We start from the raw sequence: 22,276 nt of genomic DNA, 5'->3' as shown, positions 1-22,276 counted from the left end.
CTGCTGATTCAGCTCTACTCCACAATAATCCAGTCTGTTCTCTGCAGCGTCCATCACTGACTGGTTTGGTTTGGCCAGCAAACAGGACAGGAACAGACTACAATGGATAATCAGGACTGCAGAAAAATCACTGCAAACCCATTAGGCCCAGGTCACAACCTGTTCACACTCCTCCCCCCTGGCAAGCGCTACAGAGCACTGTTCGCCAAAACAACCAAACACATGGACAGTTTCTTTCCACAGGCTGTCACTCTGATGGACACTTAAGTGTCAAGGACAATACTGTGCAATAATCTATCATCCGGCATCCAGTGTAACTCGTGTATATAGTAACCAGCATCTTTGCACAATGGGCAGTGGTGGCTTAATGGTTAGGGAAGCACACTTGTGCTCAAAATATTACAGGTTCAAATCCCCAACCACCAAGGAACCCATGAGGTATCCTGAGCAAGGTACCGCCCCCTAGCACTGCTCCCCGGGTGCTGAATTAGCTGCCCCCTGCTATGTCACATATGGGTTAAATGCAGAGGACACATTTTGTTGTTGTGCACTGTGTGCTGTGCTGTGTCAACAATGACAATTGATCACTAAATTCAAGTTCAATGATGGCCCTCTGGCTTAAGTATCTTCTGCACATACTGTACTTAATTGTTTGTTTTTTGAAGTCACATTTTTTGCTGTATTTCTGTGCTGCTTAATATTGAGAGCAACGAAAAACCGAAGACAAATTCCTTGTATGTGTAAACATACTTGGCCAATCAAGCTGAAGCTGATTCTGATATGTTTGAACGGATAAGCAAGGGGCTCAGTGGGCCTGGCCTCTGTGCCCGTGATTGGAAGGTTGCTGGTTTAAGCTTGGCCTCTGTGCACGTGATTGGAAGGTTGCTGGTTTAAGCCTGGCCTTGGCACGTCTGTGGCTTCTTCAGCAAGGCCATTAACACCCAGCTGCCTGGGTACCAAATCAGGTGACTGCCCTTTGCAGCCAAGCAAGATGGGGGAGGTGTAAAGAGAACTTCCCCACAGGGAATAATTATCATTATATTATTTTATTGCTTTTCATGTAGAACCGAGTTGGGATTCAAACCCTGGATTCACCAAGCCACCGTGCTTTAGAATGCTTACATAATTTCACTTTCAGAATGTCTCTTAACATGACAGTGATGTTGATCTGTCCCATTATTCTTCAAAGGAAAGTGTCCCAAGCACGTCACAAAATAGACCGTTAGATAAATCAAAGAAATCAACAAAACTTCCGGTTCACTCAGTGTGTTTGCAGTCCGATGTGGCCCAGATTTAAATCAGACTACATTTGATCTGCTCAGTGTCCTTCCACAGCAACACTGGAACGAGAAGTTCTGCTTCACTAATGAAGTACAGATCCTGGCATTCTGCAAACTTCCAGTGGGAGTAAACTAAAGGGACATCGCTCTAGAAAACAGTTTGAAGATACCTACTTCTTTATTGCTGAGGGAATCTGATGTAACTTTTTAAATAGGCACGGAGTTTCTGTGCCTTGCAGGCAGGAGTGTTGTAAATGGATTGGAATCTTGGAATCATTCCGGAGGACTGGACCATGCCAGCAGTCTTGGGGCGCAGGGGCCTGGATTTCTTGCTGTGCCCGTGTGCAAACTTCGAGTGTAGCGTCATGCCTCAGCGTCGTAGCTTTATCCATGGCTCCATGCAGCAGAAGGCAGACACACGTGTGCGTGCACACGTTTAGACAAATGCATACATGCCAAGCCAAAAGCCAGCCTGCTGTTTTGAAAGTGGCTGGGGACATTTGGATTAAATGCTCACAGAAGCACAGACAGAATTCACAGGAGTATTTATATGTATAAAAAGTTTATTAAAGAAATTAATGACAAGTCAAAAATATTCATACAGAGACTTTTGTCCTCAAAAAGGTAGAAAGATCAGGAAAGACAAGTTTACCGCATACATACCGCAATACAACCACTGTGTACTGGCATATTAAGGCATAAAGTTATTTAAAAACAGAGGCTATGTATAACCACCTCTGAATTAAACCTATTAAAACAATTCTTTGTTAAAACTGGAATAATGAATCTACATCAGAATGTCAATGTGCATATTGACACCTCTTGCCATTATGCTCAATTCAGACTCACTAGCGTTCTAATCTGATTAGCAGTAACAGTTTGCTTGTTCTATCAACAGGTCTCTTAAAGGTTCTATTACGGAATTCCATGAAATTCCAGAACCTCACTGCCCCTGCAGTATTACATGCCAGCACTCCATTCTGGGGAAAAGCTTAATTTGTTCCCTTGTATTATTTTCCATTCTCCAATCAGATAATTACCTTAATGCGATTCTTGAACAGGCTGTTTTCTGATGTATAATAACACAATCAATATACATAATGTGTCTCTATATTTCTGGGAGTATAATGAAAATCAACCACACACATACAGTATATAAATCAAAGTCATACATTTTTTTTAAATATGCAGAATCAGCATTACTCACAGGCAGAAATAGAAAGATAGAACTGTCTGACAGGTTAAGTTTCCCCATTAAACAGAGCATAGAACTCTTTGGAAATCTCTCTTCCAGATATGAGAAGAGGCAACTCTGGGCAAGGTAACAGAGCGACAATGGATCTTGACATTACCCTGCAAACAGTAGGAGGGCGGAGGTGGATCGTGGGCGGATTCTAGTACATGATGACTGTTCTCATGTGTGATAGAAATTTCTCAAACTTGACCACCCACTCAGTCTCACCAAGGGCAAAAAAAAGAAAGAAAAACAAACATCCAAGGCACTCAGTTACATGCAATAATTAAGTAGCAATCCGGGAAAAAAAAGTCTCTATACCACTGTCAAGCATGTCAATGAGACCAACAAGACCGCATTACTGATGATTACTTACGAAACGGATACCAATCAACCTAAAAGCTTAAGCAATGGAGATGCAACACTCACACAGATCTCCACAGCCCACAGGTAATATTCCAGTGAAGCCAGCCTTTCTGACACTTAAAAGCTCCTGGCCCCCGCTTGTTATTTCCCAAAAACACATCTGCCGTCAGTGAGGCAAAGAAATACTCCATCTCCGTATTCAAACATGACACTCACGAGTGATGCGGCCAATCAGCTAGCAAGAAACACTTAACAAGCATAGTGTAATGTGATAAAGAACACTGGTACAGCTGCAATAATAACAATGACAATAATAACAAGAATTAAATATGTACATTTTGATAAAAAATATAGAAGAAAAAAGTGCATGATTGGGGCTCAATCAGTTAAAAAAAAACAACAAAAACAAACAAAATGATGCACAGAAAAGGCACATTATCACTCTAGGAAGAGAATACTTATAAATATAGCTTGCCAACCATGTTAATTCACAGGACAACCACACAACAGACGTCAAGAGAAATCCATGCTTACTGACCAAGGGTTCAACATTTTATCAATTCTCACACAGCCCCGCCATTTTAAAATCAGGTCGTAGTTCCACCCCCAACGCAGATGGTGGCGCTGCCTGACTGAAGCGGGGCTCTCATTCACTCCGCTCGCCAGAGGTTTCCTTGGTTCCCTGAAGCTCCTGTTACGCAAACAGAAAGGCACCACGGCCGTGATGCCTAAAATAAATGGAACTCGCGAATCTGTTTATAGGAGAAAGAGGAACCTTTCATAGATGTTCCATGAGGTATGGAGAATCCAGAGAGTCTGCTTCATACCTGACACGAATCCATTCACTTAAAAAAAAATTACCCATCATGCCCTTCTGCTGCAGAATGGCCTACCGGTCATGCTGCCTGTTCCTCCTGAGCTTCTGCGTGTTGGAAATAAAAATAACGAAACACCCCAATTTCCTCGCACATCGATACAAGCGACAGTCACATGACCACACTCAACAGCTACAAAGTGCAGCTGTACGACCCAGTCAATGGTACTCAATCACACCAATTCTTCTACAAAGTCAAACACTAAAAGCAACCCAGAAGTAAAACAAAAAAGTATCTTTACAAATAAGCAAAAGGCACAAATATGACTAAAATTATATAAAAAGGTCATATGAAATAACGCATAAAGTAATAAATCAATGGTCACACAGTGGAGACTTAGCAGTTCCACGAAAGGGTATAAAATGCACATCACACATATAAAGATGTGAGGAAAAAATTAAAAAGACAAAAGTGACCGTGAGGTCCGTGATCACAGGGCATAAACATGGGGAGACGGTGTTCGTCTATCAAGCTTGGCGTGGGGGGGTCGGCTTCCTATGCATTTTGTTCTATTAAACATTTTGCAGTTTCCAATGTGTGACATAGCATAAGATCACAAAGATGTGGGAGGCAGAGAGGTCGGGGGGGGGGGGGGGGGGGTCTTGCAGTCGGGCTTAGCTGCGGGGGCGGGAGCCTATCCTAGGAGGTACTGGTGTGCATATCATGGCGTATTTCTTAATTTCACCAAAATTAAAGTACAGTTATAACATCCAAACGTCTGCGATTACCTTTGTCACATATCTTCTTATTATTCTGCCAACTTTTTCCTCTTAAATATGTTAGCTGTGCTGCAATTACAGCAAATATTCTATCATTCTACATACAGTAAGACGATACCTTTAAAGGCCAGACGTGTGCTCCAGGTTAAAAAGCAGGAGATAAGGCTGCGTGAAGTTTATAAATCAATTTCCTTGTGTTTACTTTTACATTCTCTAAACTAACAGGAATGTTCCATCTACACCAAAAATAAGTCTGGGTTAAATATTCAGGAAAGTAAGAAATAAAAATTCACAAAGTGACATCAAGATGTGCCTTTGATACCAGACATGCCCACTGATTCAATTCCAAAACAACAAGTGATGTAATCGGGGCCATAATAAATGTTCTCTGTCTAAGTGAGTGGAATAAATTCTATGCCCTGTGATCAGGGGTGGAACCAAAGCGCTAAAAAAAATGCTACACTGTGATTGGCTCAGATTGTCTTCCCAGGGTCAGGGCGATTGGGGGAGAGGGACGGAAGGGTGGGGCGGTCTCTGTTCTGGGTCTCCCACATTCATGTGCGAGGGAACTTGTCGTTGTAGCGGTGGATGGTGACACAGCCGTGGTAAGAGATGGGACGCGGCATGGCAGCCACGCCCGTGATGATTCCTGTGGCGGGGTCATAACACTGCACTGTGTCCGAGGCCTCCCCGTTCTCCCCGCGACCTCCCAGGATGAAGATCTTTCCATTGCACACAGACATTCCGCAACTCTCCTACGGGAAAAGCAGAGTGTCAAACATAGTGATTGACAGCAGGGACAGCCAATCAACAGCAAGCTTCTGATTCACTGAGGTACCTCACACCATACCTGAGTCAGATCCATGGACATGCTGAAACTGGCATGAGACGATTTTTAATATGAAATTGGAGTACTGCAATTGCAGTTCCACTAATCATGCGGCAAAATAAAATTTACCTGTCAGCTATTTTTCATCTCTATCCTTTCAGTAACGTTAATTTTACAGTTACAGTTCTGGCATGAAAATATGATTCTTTACAGGCTCTTGGCAGGCAAGATACAGCTTGTGGCTAAAGAATATTCTGCCCTGGCGAGCGTGTTCCCGTCTTCCAGTCCATACCTGCTTGCTGAAGGTGTGGACCACATGCATCCAGTAGTCCTCACTGGGGTCATAGCAGAAAATGGACTTGGTGAGGCCCCCAGACACGTAGATGAGGTTGTTGAGGGACACGGCAGTGATGCAGCGTCTGGCTATGGGGATGTTGGCCCTCAGGAGCCAAGAATTCAACTCGGGGTCATAGCACTGGACCTGGGGAGCAGAACTGCGAATTAGAGTGATGGATTTGGGATGGGTACGTGTTATACTTGCTTTCCAGCTATGGTGACAATGCTAGTCCTGAAACTTCGGAGGTGAAGCCAAGATTAACCCTGGCAAACGGCTCTTACTTTCCAGCTGCTGCTCTTAAAATGGCCGTGAGCCATTCTATATAAACCTTCACGTCTCCTATCTATAAAAGGAGTTGGGGGGAGGTGCGGAATTCATCATTCCAGATGTTCTGGAACTCCCACAGAACTTCAGAGGAATACCTCGCAGCTAATGGTGTGCAGTGTCGAAAGAGAGAGCCCACATGCATATGTGAATCTCCATGAGTTTGGGCTCTGTAACCATGATCATAACTTCAAATAATAACTGATTAATAATAATAGATGTGTTTTCCTGCCATAAAACTGGAGAATGTGGAAACCTTTCAAAAGATCTTGGCATACGTCAGAAAAAAAAAGATCCTCATCACGTATCAGTGGAATGCTTTTAACATGTTTTCAGCTCCACCAGTCAACCGGAAAACAGGATTTATCTGTGGTTGATACCCAGGCACTTAACACAGTCGGGTGACAAGGCTTGGCCATTAACAACCAACTAATCCCATGGTAGATGTGTTTGTACAGGACGCCACGCACCTGCCCTGCCCGTCTCACTCTAAAGGTCTGTTTAGCCATTTTTGTATGTAAGAGGGCCTGGCATCTTTGGCTGCTGGAAGACGTTCTGCGTACGTAGCAGCTGGCAGGTGTGGATGAGTGGACACAGGTGCAATGCAGTGATATTTGAGTCCACGCTTAGGTGCCATTTACCTTTGTTCCCTTTTTTCCATTAATGCGATGCAGCTGTATGTTTGCGTGCGTGTGTCACATTTCAGTAACATCAATATGACATCACAAACTGATCTGGTCAGTCCGCTCCAGCAGCCTTCCACATCTTCAGCTCCACATTCCGGTTCTGGAAGTTCATCGTGTGGTCGTTTCTTAAGTAAAAGGTCCGGCCGTCTCACCTTGTCGGAGCAGGTGGTGTCATCCGGCCCCCCGCCGATCACGAACAGCTTCCCGGCGCAGCTCGCCACGGCCGGGGAGCTGACCGCCTCCTTCATGGGGGCCACCTCGGTCCAGCGGTTGGAGAAGGAGTCGTAGCACTCCACGCTGCTCAGGCGGCTCTGTCCGTCGTAGCCCCCCACTGCGTACACCTGTGTGCAGGACACGCACCTGTGAGGTTATGCGAGCAGCGCCCCCCCCCAGGGGTCAAGACCCGACTGTCCTACAAAGGAGACAGTCAGCCAACGGAAAAGGTCCAAGTGAAGGAGATGGTTGACTTAAGATAAACTTCATTGTCAACGTGTTTTGCATTCATTAAGCCCGAGGAGAGAATGTGTGTGTGCAACCACAGCACGTTATTGCTTAGATGCCATCGTGGAAATCCGCCCACTTTCAGATTCTGAAGAAAATGCTTGCATTCCCATATATTTATATAACTCAAATAAACAAACAAACAAACAAATACACACACACGCACACAGATCTGTACTCATATCTTTGTAGGGACCGTCCATTCATTTCTATGGACCAATCCCTAATCCCAACAATGACAACCTTAACCCCTACCCAGCCCTAAGCTTAACCATAAGTCACCAAACAGTATACAAGTCTTTTGACATTTTTAGTTTTTTGACTGCAGTCAGTCTGTTTTGGAAATCTGAATTTCCCCTTGTGGGGACTGAAAACAGGTTTTATCACACTGTGCAACACACACACACACACACACACACACACACACACACACACACACACACACAAGGCACGCACATATTTAACTTTACTTTCAATATACATTACGGCAGATGAAAATTCCAAAACATATATTCACAGCAGTGCATTATTTACTTGACTGTCTGATGCAATAAATGGAATACACTGGAAATCAAAGTGTGGCAGCAATCTCAGCTGCATCTTGGTTGCATTCAACAGGCTCAGTTGATTATTTCACTGTTTATCTAAATCTCCAAGGAGAACCTACTGTACATTAAAGAGCTGCGGTACGTGTGACTTCATGTGAAACTACAAACTGTTCCACATCACAGGAGAAGACACAGACTATAAGCTTGGTCACGTCAGGCAGTAGTGCAGTGTTCTGACAGGCAGTAGTGCAGTGTTCTGACAGGCAGTAGTGCAGTGTTCTGACAGGCAGTAGTGCAGTGTTCTGACAGGCAGTAGTGCAGTGTTCTGACAGGCAGAGCCAGTAGGGGCAAATTACTTAGAACAGAAGACTTACAGAGAACTACCTTAAACCAACAATACGAGGAATTTAATTATTCAGTGGTATTATCTTCAAATTCCATTGCAATGCAGGTTTCATTTTCAATCACACATGGTGTTTATTTTTATACAAACTTCTAATTCTATTTTATTTCTCTTTCCTCATATAACACACTGGTCTGGTAAGCATTGTTTCAGGGACTGCATAGGACAAAGAATATAAAGATTTTGTGAGAGGACTTTGAAACAGGATGTAAACAACCCCATGTAACACTAGGTTTGCGTAGTGAAAGGGAGACCTATTAGGGACAAAGTTTTTATACAGAGAGTGTGTCCTGAACGTGGGATGAGTAAACCACAAGGCTGATTTTATTTAGGTTGACTGAGACTTGGAAAGACAATTAGAAACATGAGGACACAACTATAAGCACGTGAGGGTGCGACACGCTGTTTTTGGGGGTAACAAAGACATAGCTTAAAGTTCTCTCACATACACTGTACTGTGCAAGTACACAGTCAAAGAAAATTATGTTTAAATAATTGCTGTGTTGGTGTAAAACTACGACATTGTGCATGTCAAAGTGTGTCAGCTTACCAATTTCAAAACCTCTCTTAAAATCACCCCAGTATTTGCAGCAATTCAATACACCCATGCATATTTGACCCTACTGAATTAACTAATTAAATGTATTAAGTGAGCGGGTGGAATTTAACAAATACACGGAATAGCTGGGGTGCTTTGAGGAGAGGTTTGGGGACTGAAGCGGAGTTCATCTAACCAAGATATCAATAACTTCTTGGAGAATAGAAGTAGTTCTTGTTAGTTTTTATAGTGTTACTGTTAATCTGTATATGTTCCAGTTTTAAGTTCTATTCTTTTTCTGAGAAAATATACACTTACTATGTAGCTTTAAACATTTTCAAAGTCCTTTCCACAGTACTCACTGGCACAGAACTGGCACTGATTTGCCTAAGCATCAAACTTTAGACAAGAGACTGACCTTCCTGCAGAGGCCAAGGCTGCATACCGCGAGTTATTTTCCCAAGAGTGTCCCTACGTCCGAGTGCCTACCCAACGCCTACTCAAAGACACAGAAACTGGCATATTACACAATGCTCGTTGGTAGCGTGCAGGAAGATGAGAGTATGAATCAGGATATTAACATGCTACTCTAATTAATTCTCAAGAAATATGGATGTTAAAGATACCTGCATACCTTAAGAGCTTGCCAGTTTGAAAGGAAGATCAAAAATGCAGAAGCACTGCAGAGTCAATACCGAAACAGGTCTTGGGTTCGAAACCCGTGGGGGTGGGACATTCATGGCACGACGACCATGGGTGTCTCGTCACATTGCCCCACACCCGTTCCAAAGCAGGCTTCGGTCTGAGAGTTCCTGTACCCTCACCAAATGCTTAAATCTCATTATTTTCCCTTTTCCCTGGAAAGATAATTCTATTCTTTTTTCTTTGAAAAACAGTTCTGGGCATTTCTGAGCACCACTTTAAGATAAAAGACTGAACCACCTACTCTGCTGGTTGAGACTGAAACAATGAGGTAAAAAGCATGTTAACAGAGAAGCAGTCCTCAATATAAGTAACCGTCCCACATCCGTTCCAAAACAGATTTTGGTCTAAGAGTTACTGCCCCCACCCAGCCATTAGTTATATGTCTTTTTTTCTTCTTCACTTTTTTCCATATTCCCTGGAAAGATGTTTCTGTTCCATTTCTGCTGGCAAACAGCAGTTCCAGGCCATTCTGAACGCCACCTCGCGACAACAAGATTTTGCCCAGAAATCATGAGTAAGACACAGACTAAAGGCTCTTTAAGAAAGGAGTGATCAGTCTTCAGGTGACGCAGCTGCAACACGAGTGACACAAGTAACAGGTATCACAAAGGAATGGGACACAACACGATGAGAAGTGCAATTTCAGTATAATCCTGAGTATACCAAGATTGGGGTCTGAGCATGGCCTGAGTATACCAAGAGTAGGTTCTGAGTGTGGCCTGAGTATACCAGGAGTGGGTTCTGAGCATGGTCTGAGTATACCAAGAATGGGTTCTGAGCATGGCCTGAGTATACCAGAAGTGGGTTCTGAGCATGGTCTGAGTATACCAAGAATGGGTTCTGACTGTGGCCTTAGTATAGCAAGAGTGGGTTCTGAGAGTGGCCTTAGTATACCACGAGTGGGTTCTGAGCATGGCCTGAGTATACCAGAAGTGGGTTCTGAGTGTGGTCTGAGTATACCAAGAATGGGTTCTGACTATGGCCTTAGTATACCAAGAGTGGGTTCTGAGAGTGGCCCGAGTATACCAAGAGGCTGTTTTTTCAGTGAGACTTGAATCTGTTCACTTTAGCTCAGAGTCTCGACCGTAATTAGAGTACATCACAAATTCCCTGAAGCAATACATTCTAACTGGATGAATGTGACACAATATCTGGGCAAAACGAGAATAAAAGAATGATATTAGTATATTTCTCAGAGGGAAACCAGTAGACTGTTTGAATACAGGGCCTAGCACTCGCTATTACAGAAGAGAAGGCCACAGGGGAACCGAACTGTCTTGGATTAGACAGTAAACAGACCAAACAGAGACACAGACACAAAAGACAGTGATGGGGGGAGGGACGGGGTGGGGGAGGCAGAGCAAGATAGAAAAACAGCATGAGAGAGAGAGACAGAGTGAGAGAGAGAACCTGTTCCACGGATGACACTTGTAAAGGTGAATCGGTTCACTGATTACAATCTGCCACGCAGACAATATATTTTACAGGCTACTAGAAAATGCAGAAATACGTCCACGACATTCAGACTAACAACGGCTAATTCGCATCAGGAGGAAGAATTTGGACAGACAGGCCTTCCAGTAACTCCCGTCACATACAGCCAGAGGCTAATTTAAACAATTGGGCCGACACTGGATGCATTTAAGCAGGGTTCATCTCTTAAAATTACTTCATCAAAACTCAACCACATGACAAAATTGGCCAGGATATTCTCCAGGAACTTATTATACCAATCTAGAACTTAATACATATGTACCATTGTCACTCTTTTGAGTTTGCAATAGGGTGTAGAATATTCTGGAATGTGTGTGTTTGATCTCACTTTAAAAGAGAACATTTAGGAAAAGGCCCAATGTTTACAAACAGCTGAACTTTACAAGTAGCTCACTGCCTTTGGGAAACAAGAGTCCTTCAAAAACATCTGCTCTTGACCAAAAAGTCTGTAATGACAAATCCATTGAAAGAGACCAAGCCGTAGAGCCATAATTAGAGACTCAGCAGTGAAATAAACACCTGGGTGTGATGTTCTGATTGAGGCTTGGAAATACAAACAGCAACGCAGACATGCAGTGGTGTGAGCTGCTGCTTCTGGGAGCTGATGGCCCTTCCTCTCAAATATACGCTTTATGGACAAAAGCATTGGGACACAATGGGACTTAACCACTGAATTCAAGTGTTTCATTCAGACTCATTGCCACAGGTCTTTAAAATCAAGCACCTAGACATGCAGTCAGGTGTACAAACATTTGTGAAGGACTGGACCGTTCTGAAGAGCTCTGTGAATTCAAGCGTGATACTGCCATAGGATGCCACCATTGCAATAAGTCAGTTCATTTAACTTCTTCCCTGCTAGATATTCCACAGTGAACTGTGAGTGGTATTACTGCAAAGTGGAAGCGTTTAGGAACAACAGAAACTCAGCCATGAAGCTGCAGACCTCATAAAGCAGGAGTGGCCAATCTTATCCTAAAGGGCCGGTGTCTATGCGGGTTTTCGCTGCAACTCCCTAATTAGATTACTAATTAGAGGACTGATTGGCTGAAGTGTCCTCACACCTGGGTTTGAACAGCTGACCTACAGATTATCCCAAAAACCTGCATACACACCGGCCCTTTGCGGATAAGATTGGCCACCCCTGGTATAAAGTAACAGCGGCTTTGCTGAGTGCTGAGGCGCATAGTGAGTAAAAGTCACCAACATTCTGTTGACTCACTAACTGGAGAATTCCAAACTTCCTCTGGCATTAACTACCGCACAAAAACTGTGCACTGGGAGCTTCATGGAATGGGCTTCATGCAGTGGGCTTCATGGAATGGGCTTCATGCAGTGGGCTTCATGGAATGGGCTTCATGCAGTGGGCTTCATGGAATGGGCTTCATGCAGTGGGCTTCATGGAATGGGCTTCATGGAATGGGCTTCATGCAGTGGGCTTCATGGATTGGGCTTCCATGGCCGAGCAACTGCATGTAAGCCTCACATCACCAAGCGTCAGATGCAGTGGTGTAAAACAGACCACAGCAGTGGAAATCATGCTGCTCTCTCTGGCAGTCTGATAGATGAGACTGAGTTGTTGGATGCCAGGAGAACGTTACCTGCCTGACTGCATTGTGCCAACTGTAAAGTTTGGTGGGGGAGGGATAATGGTATGGGGTTATTTTTCAGGGTTTCAGGCTCCTTAGTCCTAGTGAAAGGAACTCTTAATGCTTCTGCATACCATTTTTGGATAATTTAATGATTCCAACTTTGTGGGGACAGTTTGGAGAAGGTCCTTTTCTGTTCCAGCGTGACTGTACCCCAGTGCACAAAGTAAGGTCCATAAAGACACGGTTAGGTGAGTTTGGTGTGGAAGAACCTGACTGACCCACACAGAGCCCAGACCTCAACCCCATCACACACCTTTGGGATGAACTAGAACAGAGATTATAAGCCAGGTCTTCATATCCAACACCAGCGCCTGACCTCACAAATGCTCTTCTGGCTGAATGGGCAAAAATTCCCACAGACACGCTACAAAATCTTGTGGAAAGCCAGAAGAGTGGCAGCTGTTATAGCTGCAAAGGAGGGATCGACTCTATATTGATGCCTATGGATTTAAAGTGGGATGTCATAAAAGTTCCTGTAGGTGTAATGGCCAGGTGTCGCAATACTTTTGTCCATATTTGGCCACATGAGCCCTACAGCTGGTGCCAGGAACTGGTAACAAGGCACTGCTGCATCTCAGCCTCCAGATCTAGACAGAGAGGCTAAGGCTGCACACCTTGAAGTAATTTCCGAAGGCCGTCCCTACGTCTGAGTGCCTACCCAACGCCTACTCGCAAACACACAAACTGTGAAATTACACAATGCTCATTGGTAGATTGCAGGAAGATTAATTGCTGTGTTCCTTGACAGAGAGCAGGAATCAGGATATGAATGCACTACCCTAATTATTTCTTAAGAACCTGGGGGATGTGAATGACACCTGCATACCATAAAAGCTTGTTGTTTAAAAATGAGGAACAAAAATGCAGAAGCACTACAAGGGCAATAACTGAAACAGGTCTTGGGTTCGAAACCCGTGAGGGCGGGACTTTCATAGCACGGGTGTCTCTTCACATTGCCCCACATCCCTCACTAAATGCTTAAATCTAGTTTTATTTTCATTTTTATTTCATTTCCTTATTCCCTGGAAAGACCATTCTATTCCATTTTCTTTGAAAAACAAACCGCCTATTGTGCTGGTTGAAAACATGAGATTAAAAAAAATATATGTCATTAAGCAGTCATCAAAATATGTCATGGCTTCTGAACCATCAGGTGACTTGGCTGCAACATGCGTGACATGAGTAATACAGATCGATTGAGGATGGGGCTGACACAACAAGGTGAGAATAGCAAAAATTAAGGTCCAGCTTTGCTAGAGCCTTGAGTATACCATACTTCTGTTCTGAGTATGGCCTCAGTACACTTCCAAGTCATTCCACCTTGAGATGAGACTCAACTGCCTGAGGTTTAACGATGGATGATATTTTTAGGAGACTGGCAACATGAGATGACAGCAGACGGCAGGCTATTTAGGGAAAGAGTAATCAACATAAGTCACGGCATCTGGATCACGCTGTGACGTGGCCGCACCGTGTGCATCACAACACGCATGTGACTGTCGTGCCGCTAAACCTCTCGTATGTGGTAAATAATCTCCACAGATCTCCATGGAGACAAAACCTCACAAACCGCAAGGAGGATAAGTGCAGCCTGCAGCCTGCATTTATCGAACTGGATATCCAGGGTAGTTTGGGGGGGGGGGGGGGGGGAAATGGTTGCAAAGGCGAGGTGGTGATGTTTGGGGGTGTTACTGCAGAAATCAGGTACATGGTAATTTGCATTATGTGCATATTGTGCAATTGTACCTGGACGTGTTGACAAGGAACTCTTGTGTTTTGAGGTACGGCACGGCGTGAGCTAACCTTGCCCAGCAGCACCGCCATCTTGTGTCGCCAGCGGCCTTTGTTGAGGGAAGCCACGCGAATCCACAGGTTCAGCTGCGAGTTGTACATCCAGACGTCCCGGCTGTTGATCCGGCCCCCTGTAGACGCAGCACAAAGGGCAAGTTAACCACATGGTCTCCCCCACACGCACGCCGACCCGTCACAAGTGGCCGGCGTGACGCCTGGATAACTAACTCTGAATAACGCGAAAGTCGATAAAACGGTGATAACAAATCGATGACGCTGACAGGTTGGGCTCAACATACGGCCCACAGGAACACATCAAACGCTGCACTCAGTAGGTATGAAATATGCATATTTTCTACTGTAGGCCCCAAAGGCTCCAGTGACATTTCATTTCGTCTAGTTGTCGCCACGCATGTGATAGAATCAAACTCGCATAGAGTACACGTGAATCAAAAGTGTTTGTTTTGCTTGTTTATCGTTTTGGATTCACTCCCTCTCATGTAAAGCTTTCCTGAGTCTCTTTAAAGGCTGGGTTGAAGACAGTCATCACCCAGCCTAATCTGAAACTCACTTAGATGTTTCCCTCTGCAGATAGTGTGACCAGTGAGCTCCTGTATCCTCCCTAGCAACATGCCAGGTTGTTAAACCATGCCCATCTTAGAAAGGGTTGAGGCCGGACAGGTAATCAAATGGCAGTGACCAGTCCAGCTTCATCCTGTTAGTTTCCCCTTACTGCCCCCTTCCGGTTGAAAATGGAATTGCACCCCCCATCAGTAAGTAAACTCCATAAACTCGGTAAACTCATTTACATTTACATTTACAGCATTTACATTTACATTTACAGCATTTGGCAGACGCCCTTAGCCAGAGCGACTTACATAAGTGCTTTAAGACTCTACAATGAATTTTTCCCGATACTAGCTCAATAAAACCAAGGCTATGAATACCATCGATCTAATACTCTGTTGGGAAAGTGCGATACTCCTGGCCGTGGGATGGGCATGCTGGCACATCGACCGTTGGGGAAGGCGGGAGTAAGATAAGGATCAGCATCCGTGTGCGTTTGACCGCGGGGCGTGCAGACAATGCATGCTCAGTTCCACATTACGGAAGTTGCCGTTTTTCTGGCCGGCACAGTCTGTGTGGGGAATGGATGAGGTGAAAGATGCGTAAGTGAAGAATGTACAACCTACCCATGTACACATCAATGTTAACGATGATTTATAAAAATCAAAACAACAGCAGAGGCATAACCAGAGGCACCATGGGGGCTGATTTAGTTTGTTCTAATCCATTTTCATTAAAATCAGACCCCCCCCCCCCAGCAAAGACTTAACCTCCTTAAATCTCTAGTGATGCCTGTGGGCCGTACAATCAATCATGCGCATTTTCTACTTTTTCATTTTACATCTAAGCATTAATTACTAAAGATTCATTGACTTAACTCTCTAAAGTAAATGACAGTATATATATCCATCCCTGACTGGCAGCCAAGCCATCATTTGCACTTATCATAAATGCCGGGGGAGTGGGGGGGAATAAAGAGTTTGGAAATGCAGCTGTCAAAAACATGCCCATGTCAGTGGTCACAACAGGAACTGTCAATTACATACCAGCATGAACACAGCAGTGGGCCAGAGATTGTCTGAGGTTCTGCTCCAGACTGTGAAAGCCTATCTTTGCTTGCAAAGCACAAATAGCTAATTCTCCTGCTTTCAAAGCCCTGTGAATTTCACACAGGTAGTTCTGAGGACAGACGTGCGGCAGGAGACGTAATGAAGCCTCTGTGAGACCCATCAAACAGGCTATTAAACTAGTCGTTTCCTGCTCCCTTGCAAAGTAGACGGCTTTGATAGGACAGCGGCCTGCAGATGTCTGCTTATTAAATTCAGTGGAAGGTTATCTCTGTTTAATCATTGATATTTTGATAATGTCCCAAAAAGAGGACAAAGGAGGAGTTTCTGCCCGGCCAATCAAGTAACCGATCAAGCAGCCAATCAATGTACTGTATGACCACCACTTAACCCGGGGCCTGCCCATGCAGCCACAGTGTAACTAAACACTTAGCAATTACAGCAATTACACTATTCTAAGCTTACAGATACACCTACCAAATGAAAAAGAAGCCCTACTACATCAGGCTGGTATATCTGGAAACATCTGGAAAGTTGTGAAAGCACAAGATTAACCTGCCTATCAAAATTTCTGCAAATCAAACGGGTGTGACCTCAGACAACAGATAGCATACGAACAGCCGTGTCTGGAGGCATGTTTCATGCCACATAAAGGCAGGCCGCAGAATGCAGGTCTGACTCGCAGGCCTGCATTTTTATATTAAGACCTGATGGGGGAGAGGAGCATTCGCCACACGAGCCATCATAAAGCGTGCCTGGGATTTAAAATTCAAACTTAAACTCACAGTGCAGGAGTAGGACAATGTTTATAGTGTCCTCGTGCCAAGAACATATGCACCCATCCATCCAGTACACACACACACACACACACACAGACACACACACACACACACGCAGACACACACCTCTTCCCTGGCAGCATCTAAGTTGAACGGTCGAACATCATAAGTCTAAAGTTTAAATTCGTGCTACAAATCGCTGTAGCTTTATACAGACGGAAGCAAAAACACTGCAGGGAAATCCATGTATGAAGAAGAGGGGAACGAATCTGGATGGAGATGGAGAGGCTGAAAGTGGCAGTGTTCCATGTGAGGCCATCGACGGCCTGACTAAACACAAGACAGATGTGGCTTTTAAAGGGAGGCGAAAAGCAGCCTCGTTCCACGTTTTCCTTCCACGCTGATGCGCTCCATCCCTTTAAGAGGCTTCTCTGGGGGAGAGCTGTGGAACACTGACCGGGCCAATGGGAAGTGAGCGCTGGGTGACAGGAAGTCTGAGAGAGTGGCGTTATCGTGATGTGGCCTCATATTTTCCTCCATCTGGGCAGGCCTCCAGAGAGAACAGGGGATAAATAACACAGAGCTCACTAAGTAAAACCAAGTAAAATAAACTTTACGCCCACTTACCCGACACCAGAATGTCATTGCGCAGCGCGCACACGGCGTATTCGGACTTGGTAAACTCGGGCAGCTTGGCCAGCGACTTCCACTCTCCGGTGACGGGGTCATAGCATTCCGTGTAGGGCAGGTTAAAGCCCCCCACCCTCTCGCAGCCGCCCACCACCACGATGACCTCCGAGAAGCCCGTGGACCTGCGGCAGGGAGAGGATGGAAAATGTCCCGTCAGAAACGCCCGTTCCCTTGCGGGCATTCAAAAAAGGCCCCGTGAGGCTCAGGAGCAGAGCAGGTAGGTACAGGAATATGAGTGTCCACGTGAGGCTCAGGAGCAGAGCAGGTAGGTACAGGAATATGAGTGCCCATTCTGCCTCACCGAGTAACCTGACACCCATCACCTGACACCCCCACTCTGCGAGGCTGCTGGGTGGAGGGGGAGCGGGGGCGGGTCATCCATTCCCTCTGGCGAGAGCTGTGCTCTTTCCGTGTTCGATCTGTCCGCTTACGAACAGTGGAAGTTGCGTCACCAGCAAAGAGGAGGATGTCACCCGGAGGGAAACAAGTTCATTTCTGTCCCAATTCTAAGTGAATGACTAAGACGCGAACACACCCGAAGTTAATTACAGCCATTATTTATAAGAATATAATAACGCCGGCTTAGGGGACAAAGAACTGCTGATGTCACACCAGTATCTCTCCCAGCATTTGTCAAAATTACAGGCCCCCTGGAAGTGGCTTTCCGGAAGCGCAATATTCAGAAATATGTCATACGGGAATGATCGCTGCTCAGCTCCTCCCCATAAACGTCTTTTCATTTTAAAGATGGAAAGACTAGCTCTGAAGTATCAATGTATTCATAAGCTATTCTGTTTCTGATCTTTTTAAAGAGTCACGTGTAAACAGGTTAATTTGAACACAGATTTCTTCTTAATCTGCGCTTTTCACAAAAAGAGCAGACTGGTCTTTAATTATAGACATGGAGACACAGAAAGCTGTTTGTTTCTTGGCAGAAAAAGGTCCTTTTCCCTCCCCCTGGCAATCAGGTTAACCTCAAACATTTACTGAATTTCAAAGCTAAAAGACTGAAAGCCTGATCGTTCTGTGATCAGAAGGTTGCTGGTTCAAATCCCGCAGTCTCCAGAGTGATTTCCCTTTTAGGCCCTTAAATTTTGGAAATTTTTCTTCACAGAAAAACACACATCCAGAGGGGCTTAGAATTTAAGGGACTGACCCTGCCAAATAAACAGAAATGTGAATGTAGCTAGGTTCTAATTCCCTGTTAAGAAGGAAGACCCCCCCCCCCCCCCCCCCCGGCGCTGTGCTGGCACCTGCGTGGCCGGGTGCGGGGAGACATCATCTCGTTACCCAGCACATGGTATCGCCGGGCCTCATGCAGCAGCTGGTAGCACTCGGGGGCGTTCTGGATGAGTTGGTCGCCCTCCACCGTCTGCACGAAGTAGTTGGGGTGCAGCAGCGGCATGCGGACGTGCTGCAGCAGCTCGCAGAGCGCAGGCCTCCGCTGGTCGACATCGTGGTACACCCAGCGCATGATTGCCTCGAACGCCATCTCCTCCTTTCCCACCACCAAGTCGTCGCTGCCGGTGTACTCCTCCAGCTCCTCTTGACGGAGGTCCAAGAACTCCTCGTGCTGGGCCACCTCGGTGAAGTTCTGCAGGGCGTAGGTACGGCAACGGCTTGCCAGCTGCTTGAGGGAGTGGGCATCGGCGAAGCGCTGGATACCCAGGCAATTGCACGGGTCCAGTTGGTCCTCGAGGAACTTGGCACAGGCATCGCGCAGAGTCGCGATCTGGAAGAGGCTGGAGGTCTCAAAGAGGAACTGGACATTCTCGGTGGTGATGCGTGCCTTGCCTGTGTAGACGAACTGCAGGAAGCTGTCCATGGCCTCGGCACGGATGCCGTTGATCTCGACCAGCATCTCACGGCTCTCACGATGGTCGTTGCAGAACATGGCCCGAAAGTAGGCGCTGCAGGCGGAGAGTACGGCGCGGTGGCACGGGAACTCGTGGCCCTCGACACAGATGACCACATCGGTGAAGAGACGGTCATCACGGAACTCGTTGAACACCTGCAGTATGCCGTCGGCGTGCGTGGGACCCGAGGAGAAGTCGAAGATGTCGTGGCTCGACAGCGCCTTGGGATCCATCTCCAGAACTTTGCGCTTCACCGCCGGTGAGTCGCGGACACCGGAATCCTCCCGGTTCAGCCGTCGTCCCAGGATCAGCACCATGATTGCATGCGAATCTGACCAGCAACGTTTTTTTCAGCCTGTATATATATGAGGAAAGGTGACATCACAGTCACGGGACCAGCAGGTTCTGGGAGGCCTGATGAATAACTCAACAGAACTATGGTTATGTAAACACAGAATACGCTTGAGTTATTCATAAACTACACTACAACCAACAGACATGTAAACACACCAATTTGACATTTAGAGAAATCCATCTGAAAGTCATGAATTTTGACGGCAGCTCTCTGACACCCAGGTACTTGTCATTCCGTTAGTAAGTGCTGGTAAAATATGGTGGCAAGTTGTTCTGCAGATTTTACTAGCACAACAACCCCATCCCCCACAAATTTCCACCTCCCTGAAATCAATATGCCTTAAGTGGGACGTCTGCATTTATATTACACAAAGCAAATGTCTTAGGAGTGGGGCTGTTGACAGTTTTAATGTAGTCAATCCCAACTGAATGCCCCAGGCATGACACAACAATAAGCATGCATGTAATCAAAGAGGGGGCAGTAAAGGGAATCCTCATTTTCACAGTGATTTATGGCGGAACCCTAACCTTGAACATATCCTTAGACGGTTAAGCTAGTCTCCGGCTATTTAAAATTTTAGGGGTGAAAGGGTTTGCGATAAAACCAATATCTCTTGGGAGGGGTCTACGAGGGTCATCACCGAAAACAATTGACAGCAAAACAATAACGACGCCAACGAATGAAGAGGCTTAGATTAAGATTGAGGAAATAAAATTAAAAACAAAACAAAATCACGCACGTGTTCAAGCAGTAAACACCCCTAACCTAGTCTCTCATGAGCTCCACAACATTGGTGCCCCGGGCATGAGGATATTACTTGTGAAGTTCAGTTCCACGAAGCGAAAACACGGGGGGAGTCTTTTGCGCAACACGCTCCCTTCAGACCGAGCCTGTCATTATTTTTGAGAAGCAAATCAGTGTTAACACAGCGCAATATTTCGTAACCGTTTTAACACAATATTGTTCGAATTCACAAAAGCTAAGTGGCTAATAGAGTAGGAGGTGCATGTTGGACACCCCCCGCGTTTTTCCTTCGTGCGGCCACCTATTTAAGGCGGAGCCGGCGCCGAGAAAAACACTGCAAGAGCGACATTTCCGCCTACGGCCACTGCTGTCGTACATATAGGTTTATCATACAACGCAATCAAATAAGTTTAAAAACAGTAATTATATAGCAAGGGGCGGGTTTGTTAACTGGGTTTGGGTTTTTCCTCTCTAACCCCTACGTACTGCTATTGCGGAACACATTAGAAAACACAATAAGCATGTGCGCAGTAAACATTATGTATTGCGGATCTTTAATTATCTCTGATGGTGGAAACGCTTTAGTGTTAAGTCCAGCAAAACAATACACTAACCGCAAATGTTTCAGAAATACGAAAATAACAGACCGGGGACAGCCGCACGAATGCATCTTACTTAATAAAAGGATAAAATCATTATTATGGTTATATATTACAAATAAGGGAGTAAGCCTTGTCAGTACAATACTGTTTTTGACATAACACTTTTTGCGTCTTCGTTTTTACTTTTCTCCTTATCGGGCAGACAGAGACGGCGCGGTGCGCAAAAACACCTGGAAGGGTTTTCGTCTGGGATATTTTAACCTTCAGACAGACTGCAAAAACACACCAAGGTCCCCCAGCATTGCACAAAAAAACGCACCTCTGAACGGTATTTCTGCGTCAGTACCTGAAATTTCGAACCACACCTCACACCTAGTAAGGCGAAAGCATATACAAAAGAGAGGGAATGTTACGCGAAAAAAAAACCATTATTTTATTTTGCCACACGTCATGTTCAAGACAAAAGGGTATCAAAGGTTATCTTAATCCGCTTTCCATTGTTTTACCAGCGGTGACGTAAACTTTAAGTAAAATGTTATTTTAAATGCATTGTGGTCGAATTTCTACAGTATATTTTGTAAACAATTACCATAATAGTAAAATATGAATAAAGCAAAAGAAGGAGTAACCTACCCTAAATTTCAGGAAAAGTTATAAAAATCACTTTGAATAAATGGATGGTCATCGACTCATTTTGAAATGTGATGAAAAATTTAATGAAAACGGCAGATGTAGCTCCGTTGTAAACAAACAGCCTCAAGAGAGATCACGTGTCAGCTAGCCGTTTCAGATATTAAACACAGATATTACATCTAAAGTAGATAGAATGCATGTTATAATCGCTACCATCATGACTAGGCAACAGGTTAAACGAAGAGATTGTAAACAATATTTCCTACAGTTAAAACAAAAATGTTGTCAGTTGCATGGCCTCAAAACAATATCTTCAGCCCCTTCTTGTATGATTTACAGGCTTTTCAGGGCTAGATTTACACTACACAGGATCGGTTTTACATAGACAGTATATGCGTACATTTTTAAAAAGTCTCGCGTTAAAGATCTTACCTTTACAAAACTTGGCACAAGTTTATATGCTCATGAAAAAAAATGACAAAAATGGAAAAAAGCAGAAAACTATTTCAAATATTGCGTTAGTTTTCAATTCAAATGCACAATACCACAGTAGAATATTTTATCTGCCTATTTCATGTAACCAAAATGCACATATTTATTCCCGACCTCGCATTCTTCATCAGCACAAAGAGGACTGTTAAAACGGCCAGCGCAGAATTAGAATATATGTCATCATCGCCACATGACACGCAGCAGTCGGCTGC

The 22,276-nt window shown here is 44.9% G+C and overlaps 1 protein-coding gene across 1 annotated transcript; it reads right to left on the bottom strand.

The window, feature by feature from the left end:
* Window positions 1-1,825: 1,825 nt before the first annotated feature.
* klhl24a (kelch-like family member 24a) lies at window positions 1,826-22,233 on the bottom strand. Its single transcript, XM_023818513.2, has 7 exons — window positions 22,005-22,233; window positions 18,636-19,593; window positions 17,320-17,504; window positions 14,292-14,410; window positions 6,803-6,991; window positions 5,596-5,784; window positions 1,826-5,229 (listed from the first exon to the last, which is right to left on the bottom strand). Exons 2-7 carry the CDS (start codon window positions 19,553-19,555, stop codon window positions 5,029-5,031), a joined length of 1,803 nt encoding a protein of 600 aa, XP_023674281.1. The 5' UTR covers window positions 19,556-19,593; window positions 22,005-22,233; the 3' UTR covers window positions 1,826-5,028.
* Between the last annotated feature and the right edge of the window lie 43 nt (window positions 22,234-22,276).

The sequence above is a fragment of the Paramormyrops kingsleyae genome, chromosome 21 (genome assembly GCF_048594095.1).
Source record: "Paramormyrops kingsleyae isolate MSU_618 chromosome 21, PKINGS_0.4, whole genome shotgun sequence".
NCBI classification, from domain to species: domain Eukaryota; kingdom Metazoa; phylum Chordata; class Actinopteri; order Osteoglossiformes; family Mormyridae; genus Paramormyrops; species Paramormyrops kingsleyae.
Note: the sequence above shows the minus strand (reverse complement) of the source record. Positions and strands in the feature narration are given on the sequence as shown.